At 32.1% G+C, this 16,511-nt stretch overlaps 1 protein-coding gene across 1 annotated transcript; it reads right to left on the bottom strand.

Annotated features, from left to right (window-relative positions):
- Window positions 1–174: 174 nt before the first annotated feature.
- Window positions 175–1,966, bottom strand: LOC117237449. The gene is made up of 2 exons (XM_033501426.1): window positions 1,441–1,966; window positions 175–1,088 (listed from the first exon to the last, which is right to left on the bottom strand). Exon 2 carries the CDS (start codon window positions 1,058–1,060, stop codon window positions 281–283), a length of 780 nt encoding a protein of 259 aa, XP_033357317.1. The 5' UTR covers window positions 1,061–1,088; window positions 1,441–1,966; the 3' UTR covers window positions 175–280.
- Window positions 1,967–16,511: the final 14,545 nt, after the last annotated feature.

Here is a 16,511-nt window from a genome sequence, read left to right as displayed (position 1 = left end):
GTTTTGAAAAGTCGAAATATTGCAAAAGAAATGATAAACTTCATTTTTCCTCGAGTATATCCGTATGTCATAAGATAAAAGTGAATGTTTTAATTAATTCTTCAGAAAACGGTATAAGTTTAGCAGAATAAGTAACATAGAATAAAACGTTAAAAATAGAATTCTGACAGATTATCATTTACTATATAAAATTAAAAAATTCAGCTATTAGAGACTATAACCTGCCTCATTTGGCTAATATTATTATTTGGTAAATTATAACGCGAGAGAAATACCTGATTTAAGAATTTAATTCGCTACTTGATTCTGTTAGTGTCTCTGAATCTGAGTCCTCGTTTGGAATATCCACTAGTTCATTAACTCTTAGTACTCCGCGTACATGTTGGTTAGGGATGAATCGTATTCGTACTCCAGCTAATTCTACATGTTTCCCATCCTTGATTTTTGCTCTGCCCATAAAATCGCAGCCGAATATGCCATCTGTCTCTACGTAAAAGTCATCAGAAATTACTCGACAAGGATGTAGTATAGTCTTGTTATTTACGTGTATACTTAAGCATATTAAACATATGGTTTGAATCCGAGCACCGAATACATCCTCTAAAGTGAGGACTTCTTTAGCAGCAGTCACATCGTCCTTTAACGTACCTATTTTTATCATTGTAATTGGACAGTTTTTAGAAACCATCATCTTTGCTTTTTCACCTTTCAATTCTGGGGTTGAGATCTCGATAATATCTTTATAAGGAGATATTAAATATTCACGGTAAGCTCCTACAGTTGATAGGGTTGATATTTCTGTACTGATTTCGCTGCTGGTACCAGGTTGGCCCTCGGGTTGTGGAGCAGCATTTGCAAAATTTTTTCTGTAACGCTGCTTAGCTGAATCTATTATGTATTCTTTATCTCTCTCAAAGGATCTACAATCCAGCATATCATGTCCTGTTCTTTTACAGTAGTCGCACATAAGCGTGAAACAATCTCGTGCGAGATGTCCTACCCGGTGGCATCTGTCGCAAAAAGTTTTCGGTTTATTTTGCGTTTTCTTTTTATTAGGCATCTCGATTCACTTCTTGATCCTCTATGTCCTAAATTATTATGTTATTATATTATTATATTATTATATTATTTATTATTATATTATTATTGTATTGTATAACTATCGTAAATTTGCCATTTTTATTTGTTAGTCTTATTTTGATGATGAAATAATATAGATATATATATATGTATATATATCCACCTTATATATAATACATCTATTAGGATATATATCTTCCTACAATACATTTCGAGAATTCTACGAAAGTACTGCTTATAAATAACATCTAATTTTAAATGTACACACACTTACTTTATAGCAACGTATTAATAAAAAAAATACCTCTGAATTCCTTTAGAACGTGAAAGATTAAATGAAGGATTGAGGTTAAAATTTACCTCGCTATCCGGTTATTCTTATCCAAGTTGAAATAAAGCTTTCCTCAAAACTCGTTCTACGCTTCACTCTGGAGATTTGATATTGACTGTTGATCAGTAGTTCGTAGTATTCTCCTTTGTTGCTGTCGATTCTCGAATTAAAATTTTCAAACTCAGAAAATTAAGGAAAGAAGAAATAAAGAACACGCCGAGCCGCCCGATATTCGCAATTTATAAAATAGTTACAATAAGGAAGGGAAAGAGGACTGTAGAATTGATATAGTAGGTATAAAATAAATGAGACCGGGCAATGACAGAATGCGAATTACCTTAAAGGCGGTTAGACGTTTACTTTACTACGTTTGAATGAGTAATACTAAGTACAGCGTCTAACATAACATAGGCGAGAATCCTATTCGTAACAGAATGATAGAGTGTTGACCAATGAAGAATTACTTGCTTTCCTAAACATTAGCAACGCTCATAAAAACACCGCCTTTAAGATAAAGGAGCGAGATATATAATATATATAGTTATCCGAGCTAAAGAACCCAAGGCATCGATACAAGTTACTTGCATAGGGGCCGAACTCCAGATTAGCGCTTTGTGCTGCGTCAATGTAATTGAGACGCAGAGAAACTCTCTGATTTCTTCGTTAACTCCAGAAATTAGAAGTTCTTCTGACTATGAATGAAACTGATCCGAAATATGATAAAAGTGCCTCTATATAATCTAACACTCGCCATTAGAACAGGTACTGCAGTACCATAAACCTGGCTTAAAAACAACTGTTAAAATATTTATTTATTTCAAATAATAACGCCTTAACAAAGCAGTTCAAATATGTTGTAATTGAAAATGTGTGAAGATTTCGTTTATAATAATTTTGATATTACTAGTACGAAATATGATGATTTAATTTAACTTACCAACTATGTTTTATATTATAGAATTGTTATTTGAATTCTTTAATAATGCTGGTCCTTTTCCATCGAAAAAGTATACAGTAATTTGGATTCAGAAGTTAACTCGCTGAAGAATCAATTGATAAAAAATATAATAGGTAATATGAGAACACTATAATTATGATTTTAGAAACTCGCGAGATAAAGAGAAGCACACATGATTCGTAGACGTATTTAACTTTATTTTTATTCCGATATAACGTCGAAAAGTAACAGGTGGCACCCAGCAATCCTTATACTTATTATAACAATAAAATAATAACGTTATATTGAATTTTAAGCTGGGAGAACCTCTAAGATAATAGTGTGTGGTTACCCGAAATCACGTGTACCCTCCGGCAGGCAATAAACAAATTAGTTCTTTCAATCAATTACCTGTAGCATTGAGTACAAGTCAGTAAGAGGGCATAAATGCTTTTGACTTTATGACTCGTACTTCACGAATAGAAGATTCTGCTTGTCACGAACACCTGGCAGACCAGCAGACCGTATTTTAAGAGGTGAATACCTGGGACACATGAAAATTCTACGTTTTGTAGCAATTTCTTTTCTATTTTTTATTTCTATTGATTATATGAATTCAATAGAAAATTTGTTTTACGGGATTTATTGTATGACAACTAATGGACAGAAATATAACCTTTTTTTATTTATTTTCAACAAAATGGCGATGCGCAATGAGCCATGTAAAATTGACCTATCCATCAGCGTAACGCACTTTTTAGAACTAGTGCGACCTAAACCAAAAAACCAGAAATTTTCGTGTCTTACATGAGCTGCGGAAGTACATAAAGATTTTAAAAAATACGTATTTTAGTGAAAATAGTGGATTTTTGAGGAAAACATTTTAATTCTGTGGAAAAAGATTGGTAACAATAACGTCTATGAATGAATATTTTTATCGCGCGACTCATGCCACGCATCACCGCCATAGTTGAAAAGAAATAAGAAAAATGTTTTTCTATTCATTAATAATACTATACCAAATAAATGTTATGAAACAAATTTTCTATTAACAGAGATGCAATAGGAGGAAAATAGGAAAGAAATTACTAAAAGAAAAACATTTATTATGATGTGTCTAAGGCAAAGGTACCCTTTCCATCTTCTCCTAAAAAGAGGTCTGTCACGTATCCGTGGAAAGCAAAAATCAGGAAGACGTTTTTATTCGTAAAATACGAGTCATAAATCTCTATATACAGGGTGGTTGATAACTGGTTGTACAAGCGGAATGGGGGTGATTCTATGCGAAAAAAGAAGTCGAAAATATAGAATAAAAATTTTTCGTTTGTGGCTTTGTTTTCGAGAAAATCGACTTTGAATTTTCGCTCGGTACGCGTGCGGTACGTTATAACGGATCTCACTGTAGATCGTTGTCTCGATGGAAAAATTAAAAAAAAAAATTTTTTATTCTATATCTTCGACTTCTTTTTCCGCGTAGAATCACGCCCTTTCCGCTTGTACCACCAGTTACCAACCACCCTGTACAGAATTTAATTCATGCCTTATTATTACCGTGTACTCTATGACGAAGGTACAACATATATATTAGGTTGTCCCAAAAGTTTCTTCCGTTTTATAAGGAAATAATGGATGCCCAACATTTGTATTTACATACCACAAGATGCGTTCCACTGGAACGAAATGGATCATACATAATCTGATAAAATAATGTAAAACCAAAAATATTATGCATCTGTTATTTCCTTATAAAACAAAAGAAGCTTTTGGGACAACCTAATGTATAGCGACAGGTTATGTTCCGGCAGACAAAGCGCCTTTTGTTTTTCAACAATGTACTCACACTCGTATTCGTCTAACCTTTATAACAATAACTTTTTTAAAATTGAACCAAACGACTTGGTTTTTCTCGAAAAGTTAGATGGATTAGTTTGCTACATAACACGTTAAAAGTTTTGAAAAGCTTTCAGTTGATTCGAAATCGCAAAGAAAATAGTAAAAGTCGCTTTTCATAACCTTAAAAACTTAAACTTAAAAAGTATGTTTTGTATATTTGTAACAATAACATACATGCTAAAAATTTCATCGAAATGGGCTAACGTTACTTTAAGCAACAAACAATTAAAATGGTGAAAATCGTAGTTTGCACTGTTTTCACGACCTTCTACCTATACCTGTAATAAATCTAACTTCCGATACCTCTCGCTTGTTTCTGCATCAAATTTTCAGCATGTGTATGACATAAATGTACAATATGCGTTTTTTAAAGTTTTATTTTAAGCTTTTAAATTTTAAAAAAAGGTTGGAAAAAGTGGCTTTTACTGTTTTTTTTGCAATTCAGAAAATCACAATTTTTTAAAAATATTTTACTCGATATCTGATAAACTAGACCAATATTTAACAAGTTATTGTTATCTATAACGACTGACATCTATATCTATAATGATAACGATATCTCTATGCTAGTCTGTACTAATACTAGGGAAACAAATTTTCCTTGTGCTCGATCACGTGGGTAGTATATAGAATATCCTGCAATCGCTTACACTGCTCCCTTAGCCAGGTGAGATTTACTCACTCGCATGCTTTAAACTATCTTTTAGAAAATTAATACATATTAACGCTTATTTATTTATGACTGAGAAAGAGCTAATCGCCCAACAATAGCATGCAAAATGAAAATAAAAAAAAGGGAGCGCTACTTACAAGATTGATTTTAAACACAAAGAGAGTATTTTCTCTATCTCACTCACACTTTACGTTTCTCACTTAGAGACAAAGGATGTAGTGGTTGACTTCCATCTGTATCGAATGTTATTTGTTTTCAACCTTGAGAGTGAAAGATTTGGAGAGAATGACAGTGTGATTAAGCCAATAAAGAAAGTTCGACACATCTGATACATTCTTGCCAATAGTAGGAAAATATATAATATAAAATGGTTAAATTTAGTGTAAAAAGGTAAAAGGTTAGGTAAAAAATTAGTGTAAATGATATGACTTTTAACCTGAAAAAGATCCTGAAACAAAATTTTTTTACATCAACTTTTTTTATTGTTCTCTTCGTACCAACAATCGATCTTGTAAGCAGCGCCCACTTTTTTATTTATACCCTGTAGATAATGTAAACGAATGAACTGTTTATAAATAAGATAACTATATATATAATGGCTACAAAAAGTTCTAGCTAATAAATATTTTTGTAATAATACAATACACAGTGTGAGATAGAAGTATTCATACAGTTGGTTTGCTATGAAAACAAACAGTGAAATATTTTCTATGTTATTAAATATACCCAAATATATGTAATATAATATATGTATATTGTACACAAATGTTTTCAGTAATAGATGTATACAAAGGTTAATCCGTAAATATCATATCATGTCGAGGGGCATCTTAAGAAAATAGTGAAAACTATTGCGAAAATATGTATAGACTCGGGCATCACTAAAAATTTAATTCAATTGAGTTAAATTTGAAAGAAAAAGGACCACAAAAGGTTAAGTATACCACGAACATTTAGGTGAATAATAGTACGACACGAATATTTTTGTTTCGACGAAATGTACCTATTGTAACCTTGTCTCGTTATAAGTTACCAAATACCAACATTTGTTTGCGTTCATTTAATATTGTAAGTGTCTAGGTATAATATCGTCATAATAATGTTGTGCGTTACGAAAAGTAGCAGATTTCAGTCGCCTGATCACGATCGACACATTTTCACATTTCTCACGAAAGGAAGCACATAGTATCATTTCTATCGATAACTAGCATGATTTGCATGAACTGATATTAACGATAACGAGCATTTATTACAAAAAAAACTTCATTACCAATATGTAAAGTAATTAGTGAAAATCGGACGAACACTTCCGAGCACGGTATAAACAGATCTGCGCACTCGCTGGAGAAAAGCATGACTCGAACTCTAGTTAAACTTCTAACTAACTAACTCTAGTTAAGCCTACAAATAAACATGATGACAACTTAAGGAAGAGTTATGCGCATGTGTGGCGCATATAGCTATATACATAGTTACATAAATGCTGTGAATACCCATAAACATATATATGTAAATACTTCTTTTAAGGTAATACCATGTTGGTTTTTTGACTTCACTCGGGGCATGCTTTCGTCTATGTTTCAACATAGAAAACTCAGAATTTCAATACGTCAATTAGTGACAAAAAATTAAATTACTAACATTAGGCCGAGTATCCATATGATCACCAATGTTTAAATAGATACATTGTGAAAAACGAGTGTTTTTAAATTTGTTCAAATGCTTTTAAATTGACCAGTGTTATAAGAGTCATGTAATTATTTAAGCGATTATAAAAATTTACGCAATGGAATTTTTTCCTAGAAAAAAATGAGTAAAATCAGGACCGCATCTAGAGCTTTTCAGGTCCGAGCTATACGAATGAAAGTGGGGCCTTCTTATATAAAGAAGGGTGAGAGTAATATTTGTTAACAAAAAATCATAATTTCTATAGTTGTGTTGATTTATTATGACATCTGAAATCTTATTAATAATATCCTCATAGCAAAGAATTTGAGAATATCCATTTCTATGTACAGCATTGCCATTGCGTTAACTTTTATTCCGAAAAGGTACTACGTAAATAATCTTTTACCAGTTTCAGTTATCTAATGTTGAAAAATAGTTCAGTAATGTTAAAAATAAGTTTAAGTTATTCTGACATTAGGAACTGTGCATAATTTTGTTTTCGATCATAAAATTCGATTTTTCACAAACAATGACTACATTTTTAGCCTCAATTAATATATTAAACTGCTACATTTCCACTTTCAGTTCATTAACATTTACATCTTTGCTATAAATTCCCTCAATATAAGTTTTACAATACATGAATGCTTCTTTGATACAATTATATGTAGGTACATAAATGTAAACTTTTTGTCCACATCGTTATATATCACCTCTTCTACAGATATCAGTGACTATTCTATCACAAACGGTTAAAAATATGTTCACTTTAAATGCTTCACTTCTTTGTAATCGTACGTTGTTTCCATTGTTATCATCGAAAAATATTTTTGTGTAACTCGGTATTCTTTTGTATTTAATTGAAATAATATTTTCAGCTTCATTTTCGAAATCCTTTTGAAATTATTACCCTCTGAAATTATTATATATATTTTTAATAAAATTATTTATGTTATCATATGATGATATTTCAATAATTTGCTAAGAACATTTAACATTTGTTCGATCTAGAAAATTTTTCCATATACATATTAACGAAACAAGTTCAAATTCATTCGGTTTATTAAATAATATAGCTGTTTCTCCTCGAACAACTATCTTTTCAGTCTCACATATGGGTAGTTGGTTCAATGCTGTTTTATAGTTAATATATTCAGACAGTGGATTTATTTATTTCATGCAGTAATAACAAATATTTCTGTCCGAGCTCCTCTTCTTTGGGTACGTGCCTGTTTTATCTACTGGTAACAGGGCCCCGAGTAAAATAGTGACCGGCATTAATATATCTATGTATGTTCGGATACTCTTTAAAACGGAATAACCTTTTTTTAGGTTAGGCCAACCAACTTCGTTTTTTTTTTTAGAAGTTAGGAGGTATAGTTTACTATATGACGTGTAAAAAATGTTTTCAAAAAATTACAATTGGTTGGAATCGGAAAGAAAAAAATAAATGTTAATTTGTTTACAATTTTTACCTGAGCCTATAGTGAAGATTTAAACAACACACTTTGAAGACATAAAACAGATATATACATGCTGAATCGAAAGATGCGAAAGTCTCTAAATTTATTACAGTTGTAGGCCAAATATCGTGAAAAAGTGCGAAAATGTTTTTCTACTGTTATCTATATAATGTAGTGTAATATAATGTAATATATTTTTATTGGTTACTGTATATTTATTGAAAATGTATAGAGGATAGAAATAGACTGTACAAAGTCCGAATCTTTTTGTGACCGAGTGTGCATATTTTGTAAACTTTCCGTCAAACCTTTCAAATTCTCATGAATGATTTCATTTCCTAGTCCACTTTGGTGTCAACTGGAGAAACTGCGCGCATACACTTTTTCCTGGATGTTTTCATACAACAACGTGTGCCGGTAATGCTGATAGGTGCGGCGGGATCAGGGAAAAGTGTAATCATTGCTGAAAAGCTCGCATCCCTTCCGGATACCTATAATATTGCCAACGTGCCTCTTAATTATTATACTACATCAGGTAATCAAAATTCAATTAATTGAATACCAAAGGTAATAAGGGTCTAACTCGCATTTAACACATCCCGAGATAAATCCGTTTGTAGGTTACACTGCTCTTTAATGTTGTGATGACATTTTCCTGTACCTTAGACGCTTATTCCATTGAAAACTTTAACAGAACAGCTAGAGGGCGTAGTGATACATTTTATTTAAGTATTTATTACAATGAAGCGGAGTAATTCAAAACTACTTAACTACAACTATTTTAATTAGATGTATTATAGTTCCCTTTTCCGCAAATTTCAAACACCTAACACGTTTCTTGCTTTCAAAATTACATTGCCTTTTTACTGCAATATCTGCATTCTGTGTGCACTAAAATGATTTATAGAGACTGTAAAATCATACTGTATTGTTAACTTAATTTTGATCGAAATGTGCTGTAGACCTTTATTTCTCATTGATATTTATATACACTGGTAATGAATACATAATTTCTTTTTTTATCAACACAGTTCCGCGAGGAGATTATTCTGTAATAGTTATATAATGTTTCTAAGAACTATAATTTTATATTTTAAGCGAATTGCACCATTACTATTACACACGATAGAAGTTCGTTTATCCGAATCCCGTTTATACGAATCAGATTTTGTTTACGGTTGGTTATGCGAACTGGTAACTGAAACTTTATTATCCGAACTACATTTGAGCACACTTTCAGTTATACGAAGGCGTATTCAGAATCGTACATGTCCGTGTATTTTCTTTAAGCTGATATGTAATTTAACACAATTTATGTCGAAATTATTAATCAACCTCAGATATCTGAACGTCGATTTCTATTATTGAAACTCAGCAGTAGTTGGTAGAGATAGCAAGTAGATTTTTATTATTCGAATTCGATTATCGGCTATTCGCAATATCTTGTCCTCTAACCAATTTGGATAAACGAACATCTACCGCATTAGCTTCTCTATTTTCAGAAAAATTTTCAAACGGGTGTTTCACGATTATTATCTTTTCTTAATTCATAAACTGCAATCGGTATTAAAGAGTAGTTAATTATATAGATAAATATATATTTATATTGACCTAAAAGAATTTAATTTCAAATATTCTGTTTATATAAAATATAAAACCGTAATATAAAAAGATAAATGTCAAATATAGATTATTTATTCATGCAAAATTTTGTTTCCGAAAAAATTGTTTTTATGATATCTAGGTTTCATGAAACCTATATCAGTTTCAATTTATCAGATTCTTTTCAATTTTCAATAGCGTGATATCAATTACTATTCAATACAGTACTATTCACTACAGTACACTCAAGTTTTATTATCGATAATAGGAAATATGTTGATTATAGAAAATAAATAATTAAAGACTAAGAAGAAATGGGTAAAAAGGTCGTTAATTGAGAGAATCTGATTTTCTAATTCCGCGTTATTAAAGAGACTGGATCAAAAGAACCGAGCCATTATAAAAATTATTTGCGTATGAGTGATTCTGCTTTTTAACATATATTGGTTAAAGATTAACCAAGGATTCAGAAACAAAATACAATGATGAGAATCTACCGTAAATTATACAGCAGTGCTGCCTTCTACACATTGAAACTTGTATCTCAATTGGGCCTTACTTACCAACTGACAGTATTGTGATTCCTACATCGATACAAAGTTACATCTGGTAACGATTCGCCGATACCGATCTATGTACATTGTACATGTACAATAGAATGCATGGCAATGTACCATCGCAATGCGTCGCCTCCAAATATTTTCCTTGTAAGTGTCAACAAATGCCACAGTAAATTAATATTTCTATTCATGTCTGCGTTTCATCTTGTTACAAAAAATCGGTTCAAAAATATAAAAAGAAACGTGAGAATCGTTGTCGACCGTTGCGTTTCCAAACTGTTGATATAAAGAAAGAGAATCAAAGCAAAAAAAGCCTGTTAGTAAAGAGACGATTAAACCGAGCTACGCGCTACCCGTTTACACGTTCTTCAAATTCTTTCAATATTTGTTCGCAGACTTTGTCTCTTATTTTCCATTCCAGTGGAAAACAAAGTACTCGCAGACGTGAAGTTTACGGGGCTTTTTCCTGGATAACATTATACAGATTGACCTCGGTCATTAGACATTACTGGGGACAATCGTCTGTCAAAGTAGACAAGGTTATTATCCGCGGACTGGCTGTCGCCTTGAATTTTGTCTCTCGTTGTGCTTTGATTTTCCACGAGAGGCAGATGCGGATTGTCTGTCACAGAGACACTGTGAAGCAATATGATTGGCATTTGAAGATACAACTATTAAGAAAGAGAACCTTTCAAAATTGTTGAACTAAGATTTAAAAGAAACGAATACCCGTTGCTTTCTAAGTTGAATTTAAATTTTAAGTATTACTTTTTTAATTTTGGATTATATTGCGATGATTAGTTCATTAAACTTGTTCGGAAAATGGAGTTAGAACAGTTGAAAACTATGATAGTCTACGGTGAATTCCACTAATACTTGTCAATAAAAGTTTTACATGAAAACCATATTCTATATTTTTAACTTATCTTTTCTTGTAGAACCGCTGTCTTCTAACTGGATCATTAATTATAGGGCATCCTATATATCTTAATTTAAATGGTTCTGTAAGACTTTTTTAACACATTCGTAGTAGCTTTTCCGACGAAGAGAATTTGGAGAAATGAATTTTCCTTTTTCTATATGTTTAATCAATCAATCAATATGCCGTTATATTTCAAAAGATATTCCAAAAGATATTTAACATTAGAAAATGTTCCTTTTACCACATTTTTTAACATGGGAATGGAATTTGTCGTTTAGACAAGCCTTCAATATAAAATATGGTTTCGGAAAAAATATTTCTGTGGGATACATTTAGGTTATAAAATCTATACATATAATATTTCAACTCTTTATTTCCAGAATTGTTATTATTATTATTATTATTTACAAATATTTATTTACATTGTTCATTTACATAATTATTATTATAATTCGCAGTTTTATTTGCAGAATTATTATTATGATCTGTAAAATTTTATTTACAGAATTGTAGTTATAATCATAATTATTTACAAAAATCACACATAAAAATAGGACCTTAACGAATTTCAAATCCTGTCCTCACTGATATCACTAGTGTAGGCAAATTCTCTTGTGGCTGTATTTATCTATTTACAAGGCATATGAACTGCCTCTACAATGTCTCAAAGGTTGGCAATTGATTGAAAAGACTTGGGACTATATTTCCCAAAGCGAGGTTCGCCCATGTCGGCAACTATAGATTCCATCCGTACCGAATGTGTTAATAAAAGAGAAAAAGGAAGCTACATATTGTTTCTCGATTTCAAAATGTTATTCATTAGTGTTTCTTGATCGTCACATTTTCTATGTAGTTCTTTTTTAGAACATAATTAAAAGTTTAATTGCATATTCAAGAAATGTTACAACGAATAATGGAAAAGCATTTGGAGAAAAAGACTGGTAGAAATTATGGACCACCTGGTATGAAAAAGTTAATTTATTTCATCGATGATATGAATATGCCCGAAGTCGATACATATGGAACCGTTCAACCTCACACACTCATTAGACAGCATATTGACTACAATCACTGGTATATATAAATATTATTATAATGTACTATATATATAATTATTTTATATGGTATATAGAAATATTATGTATAATGTAAATATTACGATAGAATTCTAAAGCTGAAAGTTCAATTTCTTTACTTTCTACTGTCAAACTATTATTTCGAATGACAAATTTAACTACATTAGGACTACATTTATCTAAACTCTATTTATTAGATCGAAGTATGCATCATTATTCTGGTAAACTACTATCTCACGATAGAATCCATTCACTTCAGCTAAGTCCTAATTTGAACAAGAAATTACAATGTAATGGAGAGAGCCAGTGAAATCCTATTACACAGTTTTGTGCAACTCAGATAAATGGAGTTCTGCTGTAATAAATCTTCGGGACGATTAGTATTCTTCGCAAAACGAATGTTTTCATTGTTTCTTATTTTTATCTATAGAAAGTTTCGACATAATTAGAAAAGCAATCTCTGTTCATAAAAAGTTGTAATTTAATACGATTAACGGTCCACGGTAAGAATGAAAGGCACCTTTCGACAAGAGAAAAACATATACAGGGTGTTTCGTTTATCTTGGATTTTTGAATACTTACTTATTTTTATCTGTAAAAGAATTATACGAGGACAAAGTTAATCGGAACGACAAATATTATGGTTCTCCTTGATGATTCTCCTACTTGAAGATTATTTTTCTTCGAGTTTTCAATGTTTTGAACATTGTTTAATAAGCAAGATTTTTTTAAATCGGATTATATAGTTTTTTGCATTCTCATCAATCCGTTCTTCCATTATATATATAAAAAAAGAAGTAATGCACATGGATCTGAAAACAACTGGCACAAGAATGTTTCAATTTAAATTTTGTAAGACTTACTGATTATTATCATTATTTATATGGTCGAATGTAATAAAAAAAAATTCGCCATTGGTAACGATTATTGATGATCAAAATAAAATTTCCGTCATCTAGAATGGTTATCGATAACTAAAAAAGAATTGCTGTCATCAATATTGATTACTCGTAACCAAAATCATTTTAGCAAAGACGAATTCTTATATCACAATTTTTAAAAGCTGACCTGTAATAGTTATGAGCTCTGGTTTTCTTAGTATTGCATACGATTAATTTTATGAAATTAAACTTTTATTTAAACTAATCGGTTTTAGCCCAAGTACCATTTGTTTACAGAGGGTTATAAAAGACACCAATGAGCGTATCTAAAAATATCCAGATTTATTTTAAGGAATTGCGATAATGTTGAAAACTTGAAAGAACGACCTTGGAAGAAAAAGATGAATCATCGTGTTGGACCAATTAGTTTTGTCCTTACACAATTTTTTGGATTGGCAAATTTAACTAACATATTAACATATTCAAAGTAAACCAAACACTTACTACTTATTCGTTCATTTAAAGATACATGTTAAGGAGATCAATGAATGGAGATCTATCATTATCTGCATTACTTTTTAAGATTCAATATCATACTATAGACTCTTAATTTCCATCTAAAGTTTATTCTTTTATTCTAAAGTATATTCTTTATTTTCTTGCCATGCGATGTATGTTAAAGTCAGATGTCTTTACAGTTTCATAGTAGGTTAGCATAATCTTAGCTATTGTAAATTAATATCGTAAAATAATAATTTGATGGAATTTTAGGTACGACAGGACGAAATTGACGTTAAAAGAAATTCAGAATACACAATATGTATCCTGTATGAATCCTACTGCTGGAAGTTTCACAATCAATCCTCGTTTACAAAGGCACTTCGCTGTTTTTGCAGTTAGGTAAGCTAAAACGAATTTAATTGCTGTACAGAGTTGCCTTAACTCGTGAGACAATATGTTTATTCGCAGAAACTTGGAAAATGTACCAGCATTATGTTTTCTATAATTAAAATAACATACGTAGATCTTACAGGATGAGACACGTAAACTGTGACAGCTGAATATTTTCGAAAATGAATTCTGGCTTTCGCATAATTGGAATTTTTCTATATGAAGCGGTCAAGAACATTTCAAGGTCATGTATATATATATCATTATATTATATATGACGCATATTCATATAATATATATCTATATATATATTTCCTAATTTCTATAATATTTGACCGCTACTTTGCCATTGTTTGACCCAAAGGATTGCCAGATTGCGTTTAATGTGTCCTGAATCCCGCTGTACCCACGATTCGTGTTGCTTTTGAATAATTAGCTGTATGAGATGGCAGCTTCGCGTACGTTAATCATCTCGAACCGTTATTATACCATCTTTGTCAATGAAAGGACTCAACGATAATAATTTATTATTTCCACTTACGCTAGAGTTCTTTATCAATGTATTGATGAAGTGCTGTTAGTTGTAGTAATTTAATGACTGCAACGAACGATGTAGAATTTTCTCCGTAATTGATCGAAAATCGGGACTCCACGGCGATCAATTATTGTATACAGAACTCGATGGTGGGTGAATGAAAAATTTCGAAAGTAACAATTCGTCTGTGTGTCCGATTCATGAACGCTTGGAATATTTTATTTTCACTCACTCATTCGGAAGCTTGTTATTTATCTGTCGGAATCTTCTTTCCTTGCTTCTTTCTGATATATAACTCCATTTCCGACGCGAGGTTCTGGGCTTTGACCGATCAAACTTATTGTCCGATGTTTTCTTTCAGATTCATCATGTATGTTTTTATCGTGTCGATTTTCTCTTCTTGTATAGCGATTCTCCTGCTTGCAGGTTTTAAATGTTTGTTCCGAATAGCATAAATTAGTTTGTTTGCTTGTCTAGACGTTCTAAGTTTGTCGCGGCAACTGGTTGCTATATTTGGGATTGAAACGTTCTGCCTTTGTGCGGGATATAATTCTTTGTAGTTTTCGATTTCAACGAAGCGGGTACTTTTTTTCTTACTTTCAATTATTTTCTTCACAAGAATTAATTTTAGAAGCAATGGTTTTTGGTAGCATTGGCTTCTCGCGTACCTGACATTCTTTATGAAGTCTCCTATATCAACGCCGTCACTTCTTCCCACGGTTTCGATTTATTCGTTGGCAGCTTTTGTTGGTAGTTCGCCCGGGTTTTCCGTAGAGCTTCATCGAATTTAACGAGACGGTCCAGTTGTAGGTTGCTGTACCGATACAAGATTTGCTGATATAACTGACTCTGCTTTCAAATCGTCGGATGTTTCCGTTCCAGGAGCCCTAAATGAGCATCTACCAGATTCGTCTTCAGTGAGCATGGTTAGGCGCAAAGCTTTACTGAGTTTTTCAATTTATTCTGCGCGTTTCTTATTCTCTGTAGCTAACACTTTCAATTAATATTTCTTTCGCTTTGTTACAGCACGTGGGTGTAGGTACAGCACGTGTTTACCTGCGGGTATTCGTTTAATGTGGAATGACTCTGTGTTTGGAGTCTCTTCAGTGAGTTTTATAGTGTCCTCCGGAGTTTGCAGTCTGTTTATTGGAGGCTTTCTGCCTCTTTTTGCAGAGGTGCTTGTTTCTGTGCGTTCTTCCCTGGAGAGGCTGGTGGCCTCTCTGGGATATGTCTGGTTTTTCGGTATCGAGGTTGCTGGAGAAGGATTCACTACGTGATTTGTGAAGGCTACGCCTGGGACGTTAAGGGTTTTGTTTGTGATGCTATACCTCTTGCTCTATTTATTATTCTCTCTCGTACTTGTGATTTCTATGCCTATTTGCTTTATTTTGTAGATTTTTGTCCTTTTCCTTTATCAATTCCAAAGTACGGCTTGACCTTGTAGTTTCTTTTATATCTATTATTTGAGAATGTTGCTGTGTTTGTGAGAGTGTGGTCTCTCGTGATAGCAATATGTCGATACTACTTCTTCTTGACATTTTTGCTATTGAGAAGCACTCTACTATACTCGTGGTCTCGTTTCTTCCCCTATGTGCATCCCCTATTGTGTTCTCTTCTTTGCTTTTCTTTCTTTATTACTTTCTTTCTTTTGTTCCTACCCACCATATTTGACGTAAGATTAAGTTTCAGCAACCTTTGGGAGCCGAAGTTTGTGTTACTAAGAGAATTTTTGATTCATCTTTGCTGTATTTTTCTTTTGGTTGCTTCTTTCATTCTGCCTATCTTCTTTCCTTCTCGTATTTTCTTTATTGCTTTTATAATGAGCATTATTTATCACTTTTCGTGATTGAATATCACTATATATTGGCAAACTCACTAACAAGTCTTACGCCTCGTATTTTTGGCCAGTGAAGTCCGACCTGTTGGGGGGATCACAGCACTCTGACGAGAAAGAGTGCATTCAGCTCGGCATGAGCGTTAGTTGAAGTAATCAATTTTC

This window comes from Bombus vosnesenskii, unplaced genomic scaffold (assembly GCF_011952255.1).
Source record: "Bombus vosnesenskii isolate JDL3184/JDL3185 unplaced genomic scaffold, Bvos_JDL3184-5_v1.1 scf7180000013371, whole genome shotgun sequence".
Classification (NCBI taxonomy): domain Eukaryota; kingdom Metazoa; phylum Arthropoda; class Insecta; order Hymenoptera; family Apidae; genus Bombus; species Bombus vosnesenskii.
The sequence above is the reverse complement of the archived record's forward strand: the minus strand, read 5'-3'. Positions and strand labels throughout refer to the sequence as shown.